This window comes from Bos taurus, chromosome 20 (genome assembly GCF_002263795.3).
Source record: "Bos taurus isolate L1 Dominette 01449 registration number 42190680 breed Hereford chromosome 20, ARS-UCD2.0, whole genome shotgun sequence".
Lineage (NCBI taxonomy): Eukaryota > Metazoa > Chordata > Mammalia > Artiodactyla > Bovidae > Bos > Bos taurus.
Genome location: NC_037347.1, coordinates 62,250,244 through 62,267,090, shown reverse-complemented (window position 1 = coordinate 62,267,090; position 16,847 = coordinate 62,250,244). Strand labels below are relative to the sequence as shown.

The following is a 16,847-nucleotide window of genomic DNA, read 5'->3' as shown; positions in this document are numbered from 1 at the left end:
GTCACCACAGCTGTGTGCTCTAGGGGGGCCTCCCTGTGGGCCATGTGAGCCCTTCTTTTTGTGTGGGGGGGTGGCAACTGCTATGCGTGCGCTGGTAGGTGACTGCACTGTGGTCTGCTTGGCTGCCAGGCCCTGTATGGACGCTACTGGTCCGGGCACAGCTAGCTTGTCAACCTAAGGAGAACCAGGAGTCAGGCTGACTGGCTAATGGGCAAGTAAGCCCGTGGTGCTAATGAGCTAGAAGGAGGACTCCAAGATGGCACTCGCTAGCACCAGTGTCTGCACAGTAGAACTAGCTTCCCAAAGTGGCTGCTGCGAGCATCTCTGTTCCCAGAAGGAGTCTCAGCTGCCTCCTGCCTCTCTGAGACGCCCTCTAAGATCAGTAAGTGCTCTGAACCAGGCTCTTTTCAAACTACTGCTTCAGTGCTCAGTCTTGGGATGAGAGTGTGTGTGAGACCCTTAAGAGCAGAGTCCATGTTTCCTACAGCCTTGCAGCTCTCCCAGCGGGGGGCTGGTTTTCCTGGTGCTGGGGAGTTGATGTAGGCTCCCTGGGGAGAAGCTCTGCAATTCTGATGATCCTCACATACTATTCTTATATAATCAATGAAAGATTAAATGCTATGTTTTGCTGGATTTTATCACTGCTAGCTAGATATGTATCTATGACAGAAGTCAAGCAACTCTAGAGGAACATAATAGTCAGGTGGTGATAATACAGTTGAAAATTTTAGTATGCAAAAAGTCCTCTGATGCTATAATTTTTTCCTACTTCTTGCTTAGTTTCAAAATACACACTGAGAATGTGGAATGAATTGCAGCTTTTAACCTCTCTATTAACATGCCAGTATACTACAGTGTTATAAAAACTGATGAAGGTCAAAGAAATACTGCTTTCTTTTTAGTTAATTTTGATTCATCCACTAGACCAGTCTGATACAATGGCGACTTGAAAGCCTATAACTGTTGATTGAAGGACTTGAACAACTGAGTGCTTCTAATGTGACAAGTGATTATAACCTCAGCCACAAACACAGTTCCTTACTGACAAGTAACAGTTGAGACCGTTAATGGCTTTTCTGTCTTATGACAAAATACCGTGACACATTCAACACTATTTCCTACATGACTGTTAAAATCTGAAAAAAACACAAATGTACTTTTGAAACAGATGGATATGACAGAATGTCCATGCTGTGTGTTTAAAATGATGTGAAAAGAATAATACAAGTTATCAAGACTTCAAAAATGGTAAGTATAAGATTCGTATAAGAGTCATTAACAATTACACCATGTTTGATCTTCGCTAGACTTGTCAAATTAGGGGTGGCTGAGAATCTTGGTGCAATTTCATTGCGGGTTTTCAGCACAGGCATTCCAGCTGCAGGATTCCAGAATAATTGTTCCAGTGTATTGGCAAGATGCGATGAGTTATACAGTTCAAGCACACCTTGATCAGCACTTGCAGTCTGACTCATCTAAATCATGGCATATTTAAGCTTGTGCATATTTAGAAATAAAACCTATACATACATAAAGGGGAGAATCATAGCTATACATGTTTGTTCATCTTGTTTTTTCATGTGATCACAAAAGTTTGAGTAGTTTTGGGAGGAGGGCAAGTCTGCAAGCATTTTATGAATTAACTAGAGCAAACTGATATTCCTCCCTTTTCCAATTATTAAATCATCTTCAAGTCCAAAAAATTTCAATAAAGTATTTTTATTTCATTAAAACACTTCTAGAAGGCCATGGGAATCTCAGATGTGCTGTCATGATAGAATTGAGTGACAAATGGTGAGTTTAGTGCTAAGACACAATGTAATTCTTCTGGATGCATTTTAAGAGCCGCGAGAAGCGAAAATCCAACTGAAGTGCAGGTGGGAGATGAGGATATGGCCAGTTATAAAAACCTTGCTTTGACCCCCAAATTAGTCACTGTCTAAAGGAGGTAAACCACAGAACAGAATGGATGAGACCAAGCAGGAGAATTCTAAATGGGAAATGCTTGACGCAAGTGGATTCAACACTTCTTATTAAATTCATAAATCAGGACTGCTAAACATTGAGGGAAAGGTAAGGAAACAATGATATGAAATGAGTATCTATTCCATGAAGAAATTTTCCGTCAGTTTAAAGCATATATTTGAGATTATTTGTAGTAAAAGGAACCTCCCGTTAGCAACAATCCAGATGGAATAGACCTAAGAGGATTCTTTTCTGGAATGGCAATGTCGATATATATGACTTCATGGATAGTTTCTTCAAAATGAGTTTTTAATTAGTTTTATCAAATAATTTTCTTTGACCATAGGACTGATAAAAGCAGTTTTTTCTCTTTAAGGCCCAATAGGGATGCTCACACAGATGGAAGGAATTCATATAACAACCTCCCAAAGCTCTACAGTTCTAAGATTCAGGGACAATACTTTCTTCTCTGAATGTCTCATGAACATAGACAATTATATCAGAGTGGTCTGTGGTTTTATTGTGTATGCATGTGCATTTGTTTAAGAAAAGCATCAACATTATAAGTTTCTAATGCCCAAAACAGGTACGCATTTCAATTAGAGATTTCCAAGGTCCGCTAAAGCTATGTGAAGCTAAGTGAAGGACAGGAAAGCCTGGAATGCTGCAGTCCATGGGGTCACAAAGAATCAGACACGACTGAGTCACTGAACAATAACAACCACTGAAGCCATGTGAAAAAGAAAACTGAGGCTTCCTTGGTGGCTCAGTGGGAAAGAATCCACCTCCCACTACAGGAGACACGGGTTTGATCCCTGATTTGGGAAGGTCCCACGTACCCTAGAACAACTAAGCCTGTGTACCACAAATACTGAGCCTGTGAGTCAGAGCCTGGGAGCTTTAACTACCGAAGCCTTGGGGCCCTGGAGTCCACAACAAGAGAAGCCGCTGCAGTGAGAAGCCCAGGCACCGCAACTAGGGAGTAGCCCTGCCCGCTGCAACTAGAGGAAAGCCCCTAGCAACAAAGACCCGCACAGGCAGAAATAAATAAATAAACAAAATCAAAGCCTGTGGTGCTTTCCCTGACCTTGCTGGCGGCCCCAGGGTAAGCCCTGAAGGCTCAGCCCACAGAAAGCCTCAGGGAAAGACCTCCCCTCCGCCCAGTCCTAAAAAATAAATAAACAAGAGAACCACGTGGTTCCTGCCAACGGAGAAGAGCATTTTACTGCAAGTATAACATTATAGGGTACAATTCAAGTCAACCATCTGTACTGTGCAATTATTCCACAAGTCCAGTGGGCTTTCTCTATATTTGATATGGAAAAGTTCAAATCCTAATACTGAACTGTTGATTGAACCTATGTGGAGGTCTCAGGGCGCTTAAACAGAACCCCTGAAACTTCTCTTTTATTGCACAATGATAGTATCTCGAATTAAATGAAATGAGAGAATATCCAAAAGCCTTGAAGTGCATCCTTTAAAGCCTTTAATAACAAAAGAAAACTTATTTGGTGTTTAGATGTAAAGGGAATGAAGTCAAGAAGTAGACCCTTGATAACAAAAGGTTTACCCTGTTAATCTTATTTGATTACATTGAGGGACTTCCAGAAGTCGAAATTTAATTAAGATTAGTGAATGTTTTTGTAAAATATACCAACCCTGTGGCTGGTGAAAATATGTTTAAGTTACATACAGTAAAATACCACTGGTTCTTAAATCCAACTGGGAACTTACCATTTGTGGTGGTAGCATTCCTTTGACATAACCCCTCTCTCTTTAATCCACTGGCATAAAAGCCCTCCTTCCTCACTTCTTCCATCCCTGGGAAAATCCTACTCAGTATTTAAGACATGATTATTACTTCTTCCAGGAAGTCTTTCATGACAGTCCCTCCTGCTGTCTTTAGATTGGAAAGTATGAGCATGATGACTTGTTAAATGACATAATTTGTCCCAAACACACAGTTGGTGAGGGAAGGTGGTAGTTAAACACTAAGTTTCTTCTGACTCTGTCGCTGTTTTCTCTCCCATCCTCTCTGCATGCCTTGCTATGCAGAACTGAAGAGGCACAGAACAAAGGATGTGGATCCATCATCAACACTTGGATTTGGAGCCACACTGGAACAACCACCACAAAATGCCTTCAGGAATCTGTTGGTTTCTTGCATATGAAAAGTGAAAGTCGCTCAGTCCTGTCTGACTCTTTGTGACCCCAAGAACTATACAGATCATAGAATTCTCCAGGCCTGAATACTAGAGTAGGTAGCCTTTCCCTTTTCCAGGGGATCTTACCAACCCAGAGATTGAAACAGGTCTCCCACACTGCGGGCGGATTCCTTACCAGCTGAGCCACAAGGGAAGTCCAAGAATACTGGAGTGGGTAGCTATCCCTTCTCTAGTGGATCTTCCTGATCCAGGAATCGAACTGGGGTCTCCTGCCTTGCAGGCAGATTCTTTACCAACTGAGCTATGAGGGAAGCCCACATGCAGGTCACCAGATTGGATGCTGGATTGTCAAGCCTACCTTAGCAATATCCCAGGAGTCACCAAGTCATGAGTTATTTGTCAAATCAAAGTTCCTAGTAAGACCAGCTTTCCTGTGGGGTGGGAAGACTGGAAACCATCTGCTGTCTTCTATCTCTTGATGATCAGACACCAATGCTTTCCAGTGACACTCAGCAGTGTTACCCAAAACCAAGGGTCGTCGGGCACACTTGGAACTGTGTCTGTGTGTGTGTGCGTGCATGCTCAGTCACGTCCAGCTCTTTGTGACCCCATGGGCTGTAGCCTGCCAGGCTTCTCTGTCCCTGGGATATCCCAGGCAACAATACTGGAGTGGGTTGTCTTTTCCTTCTCCAGGGGACCTTCCTGACCTAGGGACCGAACCCCTGTCTTCTGTGTCTCCTGCACTCGCAAGCAGATCCTTACCCACGGTGCCACTTGGGAAGCCCTAGACCTGTACCTACCAACACCAGTTGTATGCATTAGGAGGTCACTGCCTGACTTACTTGTCTCCTTTGCTTTTGGAGATGCCGACCAACTTCTCGATGCCCCCGGCGTCCCGTAAGGCCTTGGCGTTCTCCATGTTCTTGGTGATGACCTCGTGAAGGGTGCAGCACACGGCTGTCACCGTGTCGTCCGACATGGCCTTGCTCGCTGCACTGTTGCTGTTGTTCCCGCCTGGAAGCCGGTGCACCAGGTCTCGCATGGCGTATTTGCCTTCGGAAAAGAAGATGAAGGAAGAGTTGAAATGTGGTCAGAACAGAGGAGGTGGGGACTGGGGTGAAAAGGAGAAGACAAGAGGCCACGTTAACACAACGTTGCCTGTTCTCGTCACTGATGATTCTCTACACAGGTACTGTGGGCACATACACGGACAAAACACAGTGAATCGTGGCTTGTAGTGCTGGATAGACCTAGGACTGACTCTCTGGACAAGTTATTTCAGGCCTCGGAGCCTCAGCTTTTCAAATCATGAAGCAAGAATTACAGTATACCTACCCTTACTAGGTTGTTGCAAAGATTAAACGAGTAAATGTGTGGGAAGCATTGAATACACGGCGACGACCCTGGACTCAGGACTCAGTAGAGGTTAGTTATCAGTGGGTTCCTGCTTGCTACTCAAAGCAGTCAGAAAACATATGGTAACTCTGATACAACCTCAAAAATCCCCTGATGGGAGCTATGTGGGCAACTGTATTATTTAACAAATAAGAGCCAAAGCCCCAGAATGTATATATATATATGAAATCTGCATTCTGGTCCTATAAAGGAAAGAGAAACATTCAAAGCAGGAGAGGGAAACTTTACAAATAATATATAAAATGAGGTGTCCTCTGAACTAGGGCTACTGGATGAACTGCTTGTCTCTCTGATGGGGTTTAACTGAATGGTTCTATCATATAACATTTACTAATTTGATACGTTTTACTTCCTGTGAAAAAAATAAGATAACATGCAACTTTGTTTTCTTAATTCACTTTATCATTATCAATCATGCTCCCCCCAAGGACAGAGGTACTTATAATGACATGTTTATTGAGTACTTTTAGTTTACAAAGTCATTTAGGTGTTACCAATAACCCTGAAGACAATTAATTCATCCCACCTGCAGGTTCCAATCCTGTCCTGTTGATTTACTTTTGGAACCAAGTACAGGAGTGGCTGCAGCAAAGTTGGCTCTTCTTAAATTTTCAAATTGGGTGGAATTGGCATGTGTTCAAAGTTCAACTCCTGCCTTGTCTCCCACCCCCTAGTCAGACATATTTAGGTGGCTCCTAAAACCCATTTGGAATATTCTTCCTCCTTACAGGTCTCTAAAGGATGACTTCTTTTGCTATTTAAGTCTCTAGCACATGGAGCTTGGGGGCAGGAAATGGAACCCCATGGGAGGAGGCAATGATATCTTAGTTCCCAGCAGTAATAAATAAAACATAGGACTTCATAATTTTAGTATCAGCTCTTGTCCTATGTTTAGGCAGCTTATTTTAGCTTGAACATTAAAAAAAAATTGCTGAAGTCTAAATTACTGAAATAGGCAAGTGTCTTCATTCAATTGACGACAGCTGAGACATGTCTGACAGGAACTCTTTGCCTGAAAACCCCCCAAATGCAGCATATTTATTTTCCAATGACAGCACTTAAAACAGGCTGGAGAAGATCCTTGGTACGAGATACTCCTCTGAGCATCTTGCTTTGTCTGTTTATCATTAAACTGCACTCACCTCTGGCTGCGAGTTTAATTCTGTTGAGCTCAGCATGACTTTATCATTAACCCCCACAATTCACTGTCAAACAAACTTGATTTACAAAAGTGTGAAGATGGGCGGGTTCTTTTCCTTTATCATGGAAGTGATGGAGAGAGGAGACGACAAACTCGGTTCTTGTGCATACAGGGGCATTCCCACTCCTGAATGAATATGGAAGGCTGGTTCTGTGACCTTGGACATCACCAAGGTTGAAAGAAAACCAAGGAGAGGAAGAGGATTTGACTAGAGCATTTTTTTTAAAGTGTATATAGTGGGCATGCATGTTCAGTCCTGTCCGACTCTCTGTGACCCCATGGACCACAGCCCGCCAGACCCCTCTGTCCATGGGATTCTCCAGGCAAGAATACTGGAGCGGGCTGCCATTTCCTCCTCCCGGGAACCCTTCCAACCCAGGGATTGAACCTGCGTCTCCTGCATTGACAGGCAGATTCTTTACCACTGAGCCACCTGGGAATGCCTTAGTTTATATTATTATCATTTAAAAAATTACTTCAGGCAGGAAGTATGGTTTCATCTTATACAGTTTCCCAGTCTGTGAGCTCTGAATGAGAAGCAAGGTCCTCACTGTGTTCAAGTGGCAGAAACTGCTAGTCTCCCCAACATAAAGGTCATTGTGTCTTGCTCAAATTCTCAACAGAAATGAATCCTTGGGTCAGTTCTTCAAAGTTAGCCTCTCATGAAAATAACTTTATCTCTGACTTTTGCAATACTGATATGAGATGACTGTTGGACGTATCACCATTATGTAAAAAAAACACACAAACTGCTGTTTCTATTAGTGAGATACTAACTGCAGCCTTGTAACTTCGCGTCCCTTCCTCCTCACACAGGTGTGTGTGGGCACCTGTGTTTGTAAATTAGGAGTAAAAACTAGTTTCTCTGTTTCTTTGTGGGGGCTTCTGTTTAGAGTTGGGCATATTGAGGTGTGTGGATGGACTCAGGAGACCTGACAAAGTGTGCTGCCCCAGAAGGGCACTCCTTGAGAACTTCACGATGGGCAACAGAGCTTTGTTCTCGCCGAGTCTGCCTATTTCTTGATTATTTGTTTTTAACTGTATTTCAGGACTAAGTCTATTTCTGGGATTGATTTGCGCACTACCATTGGTTTCCCTTGGAGAAGGAAATGGCAACCCACTCCAGTATTCTTGCCTGGAGAATCCCAGGGACAGAGGAGCCTAGTGGGCTGCCGTCTATGGGGTCGCACAGACTCAGACACGACTGAAGCGACTTAGCAGCAGCAGCAGCAGCATTGGTTTCCCTGGGGGTGGTGGCAATGTTGAGTAGTGAGTGGCTTTATGGTCTAACCACCTGTGCTCCTGAATCCGTTCCTAAACTGACTGTCCATCGCTGTGGATCACTGATACAGTCTCTGTTTTTTTTTTTTTTTAATTTATTTATTTTAATTGGAGGCTAATTACTTTACAATATTGTAGTGGTTTTTGCCATACATTGACATGAATCAACCATGGGTGTACATGTGTTCCCCATTCTGAACCCCTCTCCCATTCCATCCCTCTGGGTCATCCCAGTGCACCAGCCCTGAGCACCCTGTCTCATGCATTGAACCTGGACTGGTGATCTGTTTCACATATGCTAATATACATGTTTCAATGCTATTCTCTCAGATCATCCCACCCTCGCCTTCTCCCACAGAGTCCAAAAGACTGTTCTATACATCTGTGTCTCTTTTGCTGTCTCGCATACAGGGTTATCATTACCAACTTGATACAGTCCTCTGTTACAGCTGATCTTTGTGACCATGGTAACTCAAATCTCTCATACCAGCATTAGAGGTATGCTCGTGCTAAGCTGCTTCAGTTGTGTCCATCTCTGTGCAACTCCATGGACTGCAGCCCACCAGGTTCCTCTGTCTGTGCGATTCTCCAGGCAAGAATACTGGAGTGGGTTGCCTTGCCCTCCTCCAAGGGATCTTCCCAACCAGGGATCAAACCTGTGTCTCTTACATCTACTTGCACCGGCAGGCGGCTTCTTTACCACTAGCGCCACCTCGGAAGCCCAACATTAGAGGAAAGATGTTTTAAGAAAAAGTCAGCTGAGAACAGCCCTAGATCAGGAACATGACAACTCTTTTGTCTATGAGGTTTTAGTATCTCTTTGACATCCTTCTTTCTAGCACCACTAAACCTGACCTGTGAGTTTTTGCTGAGTTATTCTAAATTAGTATTTTTCTTCCATTTTTTATGGTGGTAAAATACACATAATAAAATTTACAATCTTTTCCATTTTTACATGTACAGTTCAGTGATTCTGAGTAAATTCATACTGTTTTGCAAACATCACCACCGTGTATCTCCAGAGCTCTTCATCTTGCAAAACTAAAATTCTTTTAAATTCTACTTAACCTTTAAACAATAACTCCCCATCCCTTCCATCCACTAACAACCAACATTCTACTTTCTATTTCTATGATTCTGACAACTCTTTTTGTTGCTGTTCAGTTGCCAAGTCGTGTCCTTGTGACCCCGTGGACTACATGGCGCCAGGCTAGCCTTCCTTCACTATCTCCCGGAGTTTCTTCAAACTCATGTCCATTGAGTTGACAACTCGAAGTATCTTATATAAGTGGAATCATCCCGTGTGTCTTTACTCTCCACAGCATAATGTTTTCCAGTGTCATTGGTATTGTAGAATATATCAGAATTTCCTTTTAAAAAGTCTGGGTGTTATTCCATTGTATGCATATGCTGTGTTCTGTTGATCCATCCATCTACTCGTGGACGCTGGGCTTGCTTCTTTATTTCCGTTATTGTGAATGATGCTACTATGAGCGGAGGTGTAAAAATATCCTTTCTCTTTCAGTCTATGTGTCTTTGGATCTAAAGTGAGTCTCTTGTAGACAGCACGTAGTTGGATCATAGCTTTTTTTGCTTTCCATTCTGCCAATCTGTCTTTGAATTGGAGAGTTTAACCCTTTTGTATTTAAAATAATTATTGTAAGGAGAGGGGAACTTAACGTGTGTTGTTTTTCTATTTTTTCCCTACGTGCCTTCTAGGTTTCTTGGTCCCTCATTTCCCAAATTATGCTCTTCAGTGTTTTTTTTTTTTTTGCAGTGAAATGTTTTAAGCCCTTTTGCATTTCCTTTGGTTTATATTTTGTTTCTTTGTGGTTACCATGTGGACTACATATAATATCCTAAAATTATAACAGTCTAATTTAAATTTATACTAATTTAACTTCAATAATGTACAAAAACCCTGCTTGTTTATAGCTCCACCCCAACACTTTCAGTTACAAAACTATACAAATATATACAAACTATACTTTCAGATACAAATCTATATCTTTACATGTGTCCAAAAATATAAAATGATCGTTGTTTTCTCAATGCATCACTTTCATAAAGTATAGGGAAAATAAAACATGGAGTTTTAAGCCAAAGGTACAAGAATACTAGCTTTTAGACTAATAATTTTTAAAAATGCTTTATTTTCTTGAATCATGTAAAAAACAAAAAGTGCAGTTGCAACTGGTTTTACAATAATACTAAGCTACTAGAATCATCCGGTGTTGTAAAGTCTTTGTCTAACAATTCTGCCATTTGGTCTTTCTCAGGGAAGGTTCTGTTGGTTCATTTATTTTTTTTCCCTTGAAATGGGCTCTACTTCCCGACTTCTTTGTATCCACTGTGCTTTTGTGGTTGTTGTTCAAAACTGGACATTGCAACCCTGGAAATCAGATTCTTCCCCTTCCTGAGGTTTGCTGGCTTTTGTTTTTTTAATTGTAGGATGTCTGTTTGCTGAGGTGTCAACCTTAGGTCTCAGGTCTTTTCTGAACCTGTACCCTTCTCTGGGCATGCATGGTGACTTTTTAATTTCCTCCACATAGGCATTGGCTTTGGAATGTCTTACTATCTGACTCCCAAAAGGGGAAAAAGACAGCAATGAAGGGGGTGGGAAGGGCACCAACCCTTTAACTCCCTGGAAGCCACTTGAGCTGGAAAGTGAGGGGTGTTCAACAATTGGGGGTGCACAACAACAGCTGCCTCTGTGTCTATGACTCCATGATCAGTAACAGTGATCCAAACACAGATCCCCCAATATCTGGAGGACAGAGTCTTTGCTGCCCACCCTAGCCCCCACCAGCCACATACAAGCTGCTCCATGAACACATGTAACAGCTTCCTGCTGAGGGCTGGAGATAAGAAAAGGGTAGCTGCTACTCTGCTAAGAGCTGACAATGACCAAAAATAACCATAATCTACCATCCAAGCTTTCCTCTGACGGTTGCAAGCCTTCATCAGACTCCAGAGTTCCAAAATAGTTACACTGGACAGATTCTGCCAGTGAGATTGCTGTCTGTGTGGGGGTACAGAATCCTGCTACCCACTATCTCCCAGAATCTTCTCTCTGCTCTGAATTTACATTGCTCAGGGGCTGAAGATGTGAACGCGAGTCACTGGTTTCCCTGTGACTGTGTGTCTACAGGTTTAATGCGAAAAGAGAAAGGAAAATTATTAGTCCTGACTAAGGATCAGCAGGACAATACTCTGTGAGTGGTCACAGCTCTGTCTGCAATGCACACAGCTAGCTCCTTTTTCTCCTTCCTTTCTTGGAAAGGAGCTTTTCTTGTTTGGAGCTTAATGTTTCCTAAAAATCTGCCACTTTGAAGACATCTAATATAAACAGTTTATTATGAAAAGGGAGAAAGCAAATGTAAAACATCTCTACTTTAAATCTGGCTTATGTGGTTTTTCAGACCAAAGAGGCGAGGCATTCAAGATGGCATAGTTGGGTTACTGAAAAAGTCTACATACTTGTTTACACAGGAAAGTTCTGAACCAAGCTGCAGTTATTTTCTGTCTTTAGGCACTAAGAACTTATATTTTGTCTCCTGATAGCTCTCTTTGAAATTGCCTTCCCCAAATCTGCACCCCATAGTCAAACTAATAAAACTTTTAAAAAATGTATTTTATATCTAAACCATCTCTGGCATGTCCCAGAGTGCCGCTGGGTAACATCAAAGAGCTTTCTTCATCATCTTATGAGATAGGGGATGCTAGAAATAATTAGGTACTTTTGGCATTCTGTAAGTTTTTATTTGGCTTATTACTATTGTAAGAGCTGTCCTATTTATAAAGCCTTCAGTTAAAAAAAAAAAAAAAAAGACCTGGCAAATGAAAAAAAGAGAAACTCAACCTCCTCAAGGATGACATGTCTTATAAAGATGCTTCAGCAGTTATGAACCTTTCAGTTTGGTTAGAGGCATGCTCCCTTTCATGTTAAAGAATGGCACGATCATGGCCAATGAGTTATTAGAAGAAATATTCTATTTCTAGGTTTAAAAGGCCCTTTTGCATTGGTGGGAATCCTAATACTCTTCGTGGGACAAGTTAAAAGATCCTGGAGAGTTTTCAGTGCCCTCACTGTCTGTAATACATACTTATTCTAATGGGAGTCACTGACTAGCTTTTTCATTTTTTGTTTTTTGGGGTTTTTTTGGGGGGGGATGTAGCAAATTTTTACTATCCTTTCATATCATGTGTTACAAATCAACATCAAAAAATGACTCTCCAAATAAACATAGTTAAAAGTCATGAAGAAGAAATTCAGGGAAGAATTTAAAAGTTCAGTCTTCTAATAACCAAAGAAATGCATTAAAATGACCCTCTTTCCTAAGAGTTCTCGTCACAAGGGAAAAAACTCTCCAATACTTTGGCCACCTGATATGAAGAGCTGACTCACTGGAAAAGACCCTGATGCTGGGAAAGATTGAGGGCATGAGAAGAAGGGGACGACAGAGGATGAGATGGTTGGATGGCATCACTGACTTGATGGACATGAGTTTGAGTAATCTCCGGGAGTTGGTGATGGACTGGGAAGCCTGGTGTGCTGCAGTCCATGGGGTTGCAAACAATCAGATACAACCGAGCAACTGAACTGAACTGATATTATATTTGTATTTCATTAATGTTGTATCTGACCCTGATGCTGGGAAAGATTGAAGGCAAAACGAGAAGGGGGTGGCAGAGAATGAGATGGTTAGATGGCATCATTAACTCAATGGATAGGAATTTGAGCAAACTCTGGGAGATAGTGAAGGACAGAGGAGCCTGGCATGCTGCACTCCAGGGAGTTGCAAAGAGCTGGACATGACTTAGCAACTGAGCAACAACAATGTTGTAGCTATATGAGATGATAGATATTCACCAGACCCACGGACTGGCTAACTTCTTATAATACTAAACTTGTCTCGAGTCTGATATTGTTGGTTGTGATGAGAAAATAATCAGAGCAACTTGGCCTTGTCATCAGCAAGTGGTTTCTGATTTTCTCTCACGCTCTCCTAAAGACCCTGCCAGAGCCACAGATCAGTAACTGGGTCTCTTAGAAGAAACATCAAAAGAGCCTGATCAAAGAACTCTAACGGGTACCATTAACACTTGACACAATGGAAAACAGGCCCTTGGTTACAGACACTCCTGTAAAGCTGACAGACTCACAACAAATGAACATCTTTCAGACTACCAAGAGATAGAATCAGGGTTCCAGAACTCATCCACTTTGAGAATTTGGACTCCAGACTAACCCAAGATCAAGAGAACAAGGACTAATTACCTAGACTAAATGAAACAAATTTAGTTGTGGTTAATGTCTTCCATTTTGAACCAGGGTTTTTTATAAAATCCTTCTTCTTTCTGGCTCCTTGGTTTTTCTGCTTGATTTAACAGGTTATGCTTATAAAAAACTAGGTGAAATTCTCTTTTAATGGAATCTCTTCTAATTAATTCTTCAAAATTCAGGAAAAAAAATCTCTTAAAAATTTTAATACACAATAAGCTATCAGGAAAAGGTAGTAATAATAATAATCCCTTTAGTATAACAATATATGTTGAGTGGTCCTGTCTGTACCACTGAAAATAATAGTTAAATAATATAAAAAATGCCCCATGTCTAATCAGTTTAACTTCTTTGACTACAAGTTTTTATAGACTGAATGAGAATCTGTCCTCCTTTCTACTAGAACGTAACTGAAAAAAAAAAAAAAAAACAAATGTATATCTATGACCATACCATAGATGTCATGTATAAAGGCAGATACAACTTAATTAGGCATGCTGCTGCTGCTGCTAAGTCACTTCAGTCGTGTCTGACTCTGTGTGACCCCACAGACATCAGCCCACCAGGCTCCCCCGTCCCTGGGATTCTCCAGGCAAGAACACTGGAGTGGGTTGCCATTTCCTTCTCCAATGCATGAAAGTGAAAAGTGAAAGGGAAGTCACTTAGTCGTGTCCAACTCTTCATGACTCCATGGACTGCACCTAGCAGGCTCCTCTGTCCATGGGATTTGCCAGGCAAGAGATCTGGAGTGGGGTGCCATCACCTTCTCCGTAATTAGTCATGACAAGTCCTTAAAAACAAGCAGATTTCATATATGGGACTGATGTCTACAGTATCCTCCTAGGACACTGGCTTGGCTTGCGTCACATGGCTTAAGGTATCCTAGCCCTACAGTCAACACAGCCAGGAGCACTGGACACTTGGAGCTTATGGAGATGGAATAATCCTTGAGTTAGAGGTGATGGAGGAGGAGACTGGTAGAAGTGCCTTGGCCAGCGCTGGGTCACAGACCCCAGTAGACGAGGAGAAAGGAAAGAAAAGATTTCTGCTACATAAAGGAAACAAGGAGGAGAAAGGAAAGAAAAGATTTCTGCTACATAAAGGAAATAAGATTATAGACCTCAGATCTACAAACAAAACAAAAGTTAACTTAAGATTTATCATCACATAGGTCATGAGATGGTTGGATGGAATCACCAACTCAATGGACATGAGTTTGAGTAAACTCTGGGAGTTGGTGATGGACAGGGAGGCCTGGCGTGCTGCGGTCCATGGGGTCACAAAGAATCGGACATGACTGAGTGACTGAACTGAACTGAACTGAGGTCTAGTTTTGATAATCATGAACAGAGGTCTCTGTGAATGAATCCACATTGCTTGATACACCTATGTCTGTACAACTGGTCAACCATCAAATTAATGTCACGACTGAGGAAAATGCTCAACCACAAACATCAGTGGTTAAATCTGTGTCTTAGGGTAAGAATTTCAACAGCAGGAAGGACTGAGGAGGAAAACTAGTACCTTGTTCTGACTCCATCATGAGCGTCTACATCACGTGCTCATCAAAATTCAGAGCCAGGGAAACAGCACAAGAAGAAACCAGTGCAGGGAAACAAATCCAGAAAGCAAGAAGGAAAAGAAACACAGGCTCGCCCTTCTGGCCCTGGTCCCAGTTAACTAAGCTTTCATCATTTCCTGGAATCAACACATCTCTGATGTTTGCAACATTGACATGTGACACAGGGTCTGCTTATCTTGTGAGAAAACTGCTGTCTGTTCACCATGAGTGGATTAAACGGGACCTTACAGACCGTGGTAAATTTGTGCTTTTTAAATTTTAAACATGGAAGGCTGGTTTTTCTTAAGCCTGGATCCCTCGCAACAAGTTGTTATTAATAGTAAACAGCCCTTTCTCTCGATGCTTTTGTCTGTGTACTTTCCTTTCTCAGACCGGAAAGTCCTTGTGGCAGTACTAACCCTCGGTTTAATCACACCAGCACCTTTTCCCCATAATGGGATCTGTTCATCTCTACATCTGCCCCTTTGCTCCATTAAAAAAAAAATGAATGCAATGTACTGATTTTTAAAAAGCGAACCTTCTTTTATGTATCTGCTAGTTGCTTCGGTTGATTAACAATCTATCCAAATAAAGAGAGAGAAAGGAAAGGTCAGAGTAAGAAGAGATCAGCTGGAGATGAGGAACCAGTGGTCGCTGTGAGTAGAGGCTGAGACAAATTCCAGAAGAAACACTAACGGCCCTTCTGCTTTTTTTCTAATAACTATGATTTGGACACAAAACAAAACAAGCACAGCCTTGAAAGACATACGAGAATCCATTTCCCAGGCCAGAATCGGTAAGCAGTTAGTTTGAGAAAATGATTCAGGCAGTAACTCAACCCTCTAAATAGAAAGAATGTTGAGTAAAGCAAATCTTACAGGTGTGCAGAATATAGTATGCAGTTCTTTCCAGAGTTATCACCTCCAAATGAATAACCAACTCCCTCTGCTTGGAAGACAAACGGAATTGTATTTTCCAGCACCTCAAGATCTTATGCAAAGGATTTCAGTGAATCAGGCTCTGAGAAATTCTCACATTGTTGAAATGTCAAGAAGTAAGATAATGAGCAGAAATACCGACAAGAAGGTGGCAAAGATATGCCTGTTTAATTTGAATAAGAATCATTCTAAAAATAAAAATTGCAAAAAAGTGCAGTTAATTAACAGGGGGTTTTCTGAAACACCTTTTTGAACTAGAAATAAAGTAACTGTTGAGAAATACTGAAAATGAGGCAAGTAGCTGGTATAATATGTTTTAATAGGAAGTAAATAATTTGATGAAATATTGAGCTTGATAGCAAAAAGTTATTATCTCAGTTTGTTGCCCCATTTTGAAAGCAGAAAGGAAGTAAAGGTGCAAATCTAAACACCGATGGTTCTAGCTTCAGGGGAGGAACACAGGGAAGTTTATTATTTTTAGGTCAAGATTGGTATCTAACACAGACCCAGCAACTCTCCCAGGATGAAAATTTCAGAGAGCAGTGTGTCTGAGATAAGATGAGGTCAGTATTTCTGTCAAAAAAGCTTGTTTTCAGGAAAATGAATCTGCAGGTAGTCCCCTGGTCTGATTGTGATTTGGATAACAGTAATGCACTGATTACTCACACGCTAGTAAAGTAATGCTCAAAATTCTCCAAGCCAGGCTTCAGCAATACGTGAACGGTGAACTTCCAGATGTTCAAGCTGGTTTTAGAAAAGGCAGAGGAACCAGAGATCAAATTGCCAACATCCACTGGATCATCGAAAAAGCAAGAGAGTTCCAGAAAAACATCTATTTCTGCTTTATTGACTATGCCAATGCCTTTGACTGTGTGGATCACCACAAACTGTGGAAAATTCTGAAAGACATGGGAATACCAGACCACCTGACCTGCCTCTTGAGATATCTATATGCAGGTCAGGAAGCAACAGTTAGAACTGGACATGGAACAACAGACTGGTTCCAAATAGGAAAAGGAGTACGTCAAGGCTGTAT

The 16,847-nt window shown here is 41.6% G+C and overlaps 1 protein-coding gene across 2 annotated transcripts in view; it reads right to left on the bottom strand.

Moving 5' to 3' along the window:
* CTNND2 (catenin delta 2) overlaps window positions 1–16,847 on the bottom strand; it is a 1,099,643-nt gene that overhangs the window by 47,059 nt on the left and 1,035,737 nt on the right. For both annotated transcript variants that reach the window (XM_005221651.5, XM_002696428.7), the window contains one exon: window positions 4,973–5,183. In XM_005221651.5, the coding sequence (XP_005221708.1) occupies window positions 4,973–5,183 (211 nt within the window). The remainder of the gene's footprint in view (window positions 1–4,972; window positions 5,184–16,847) is intronic.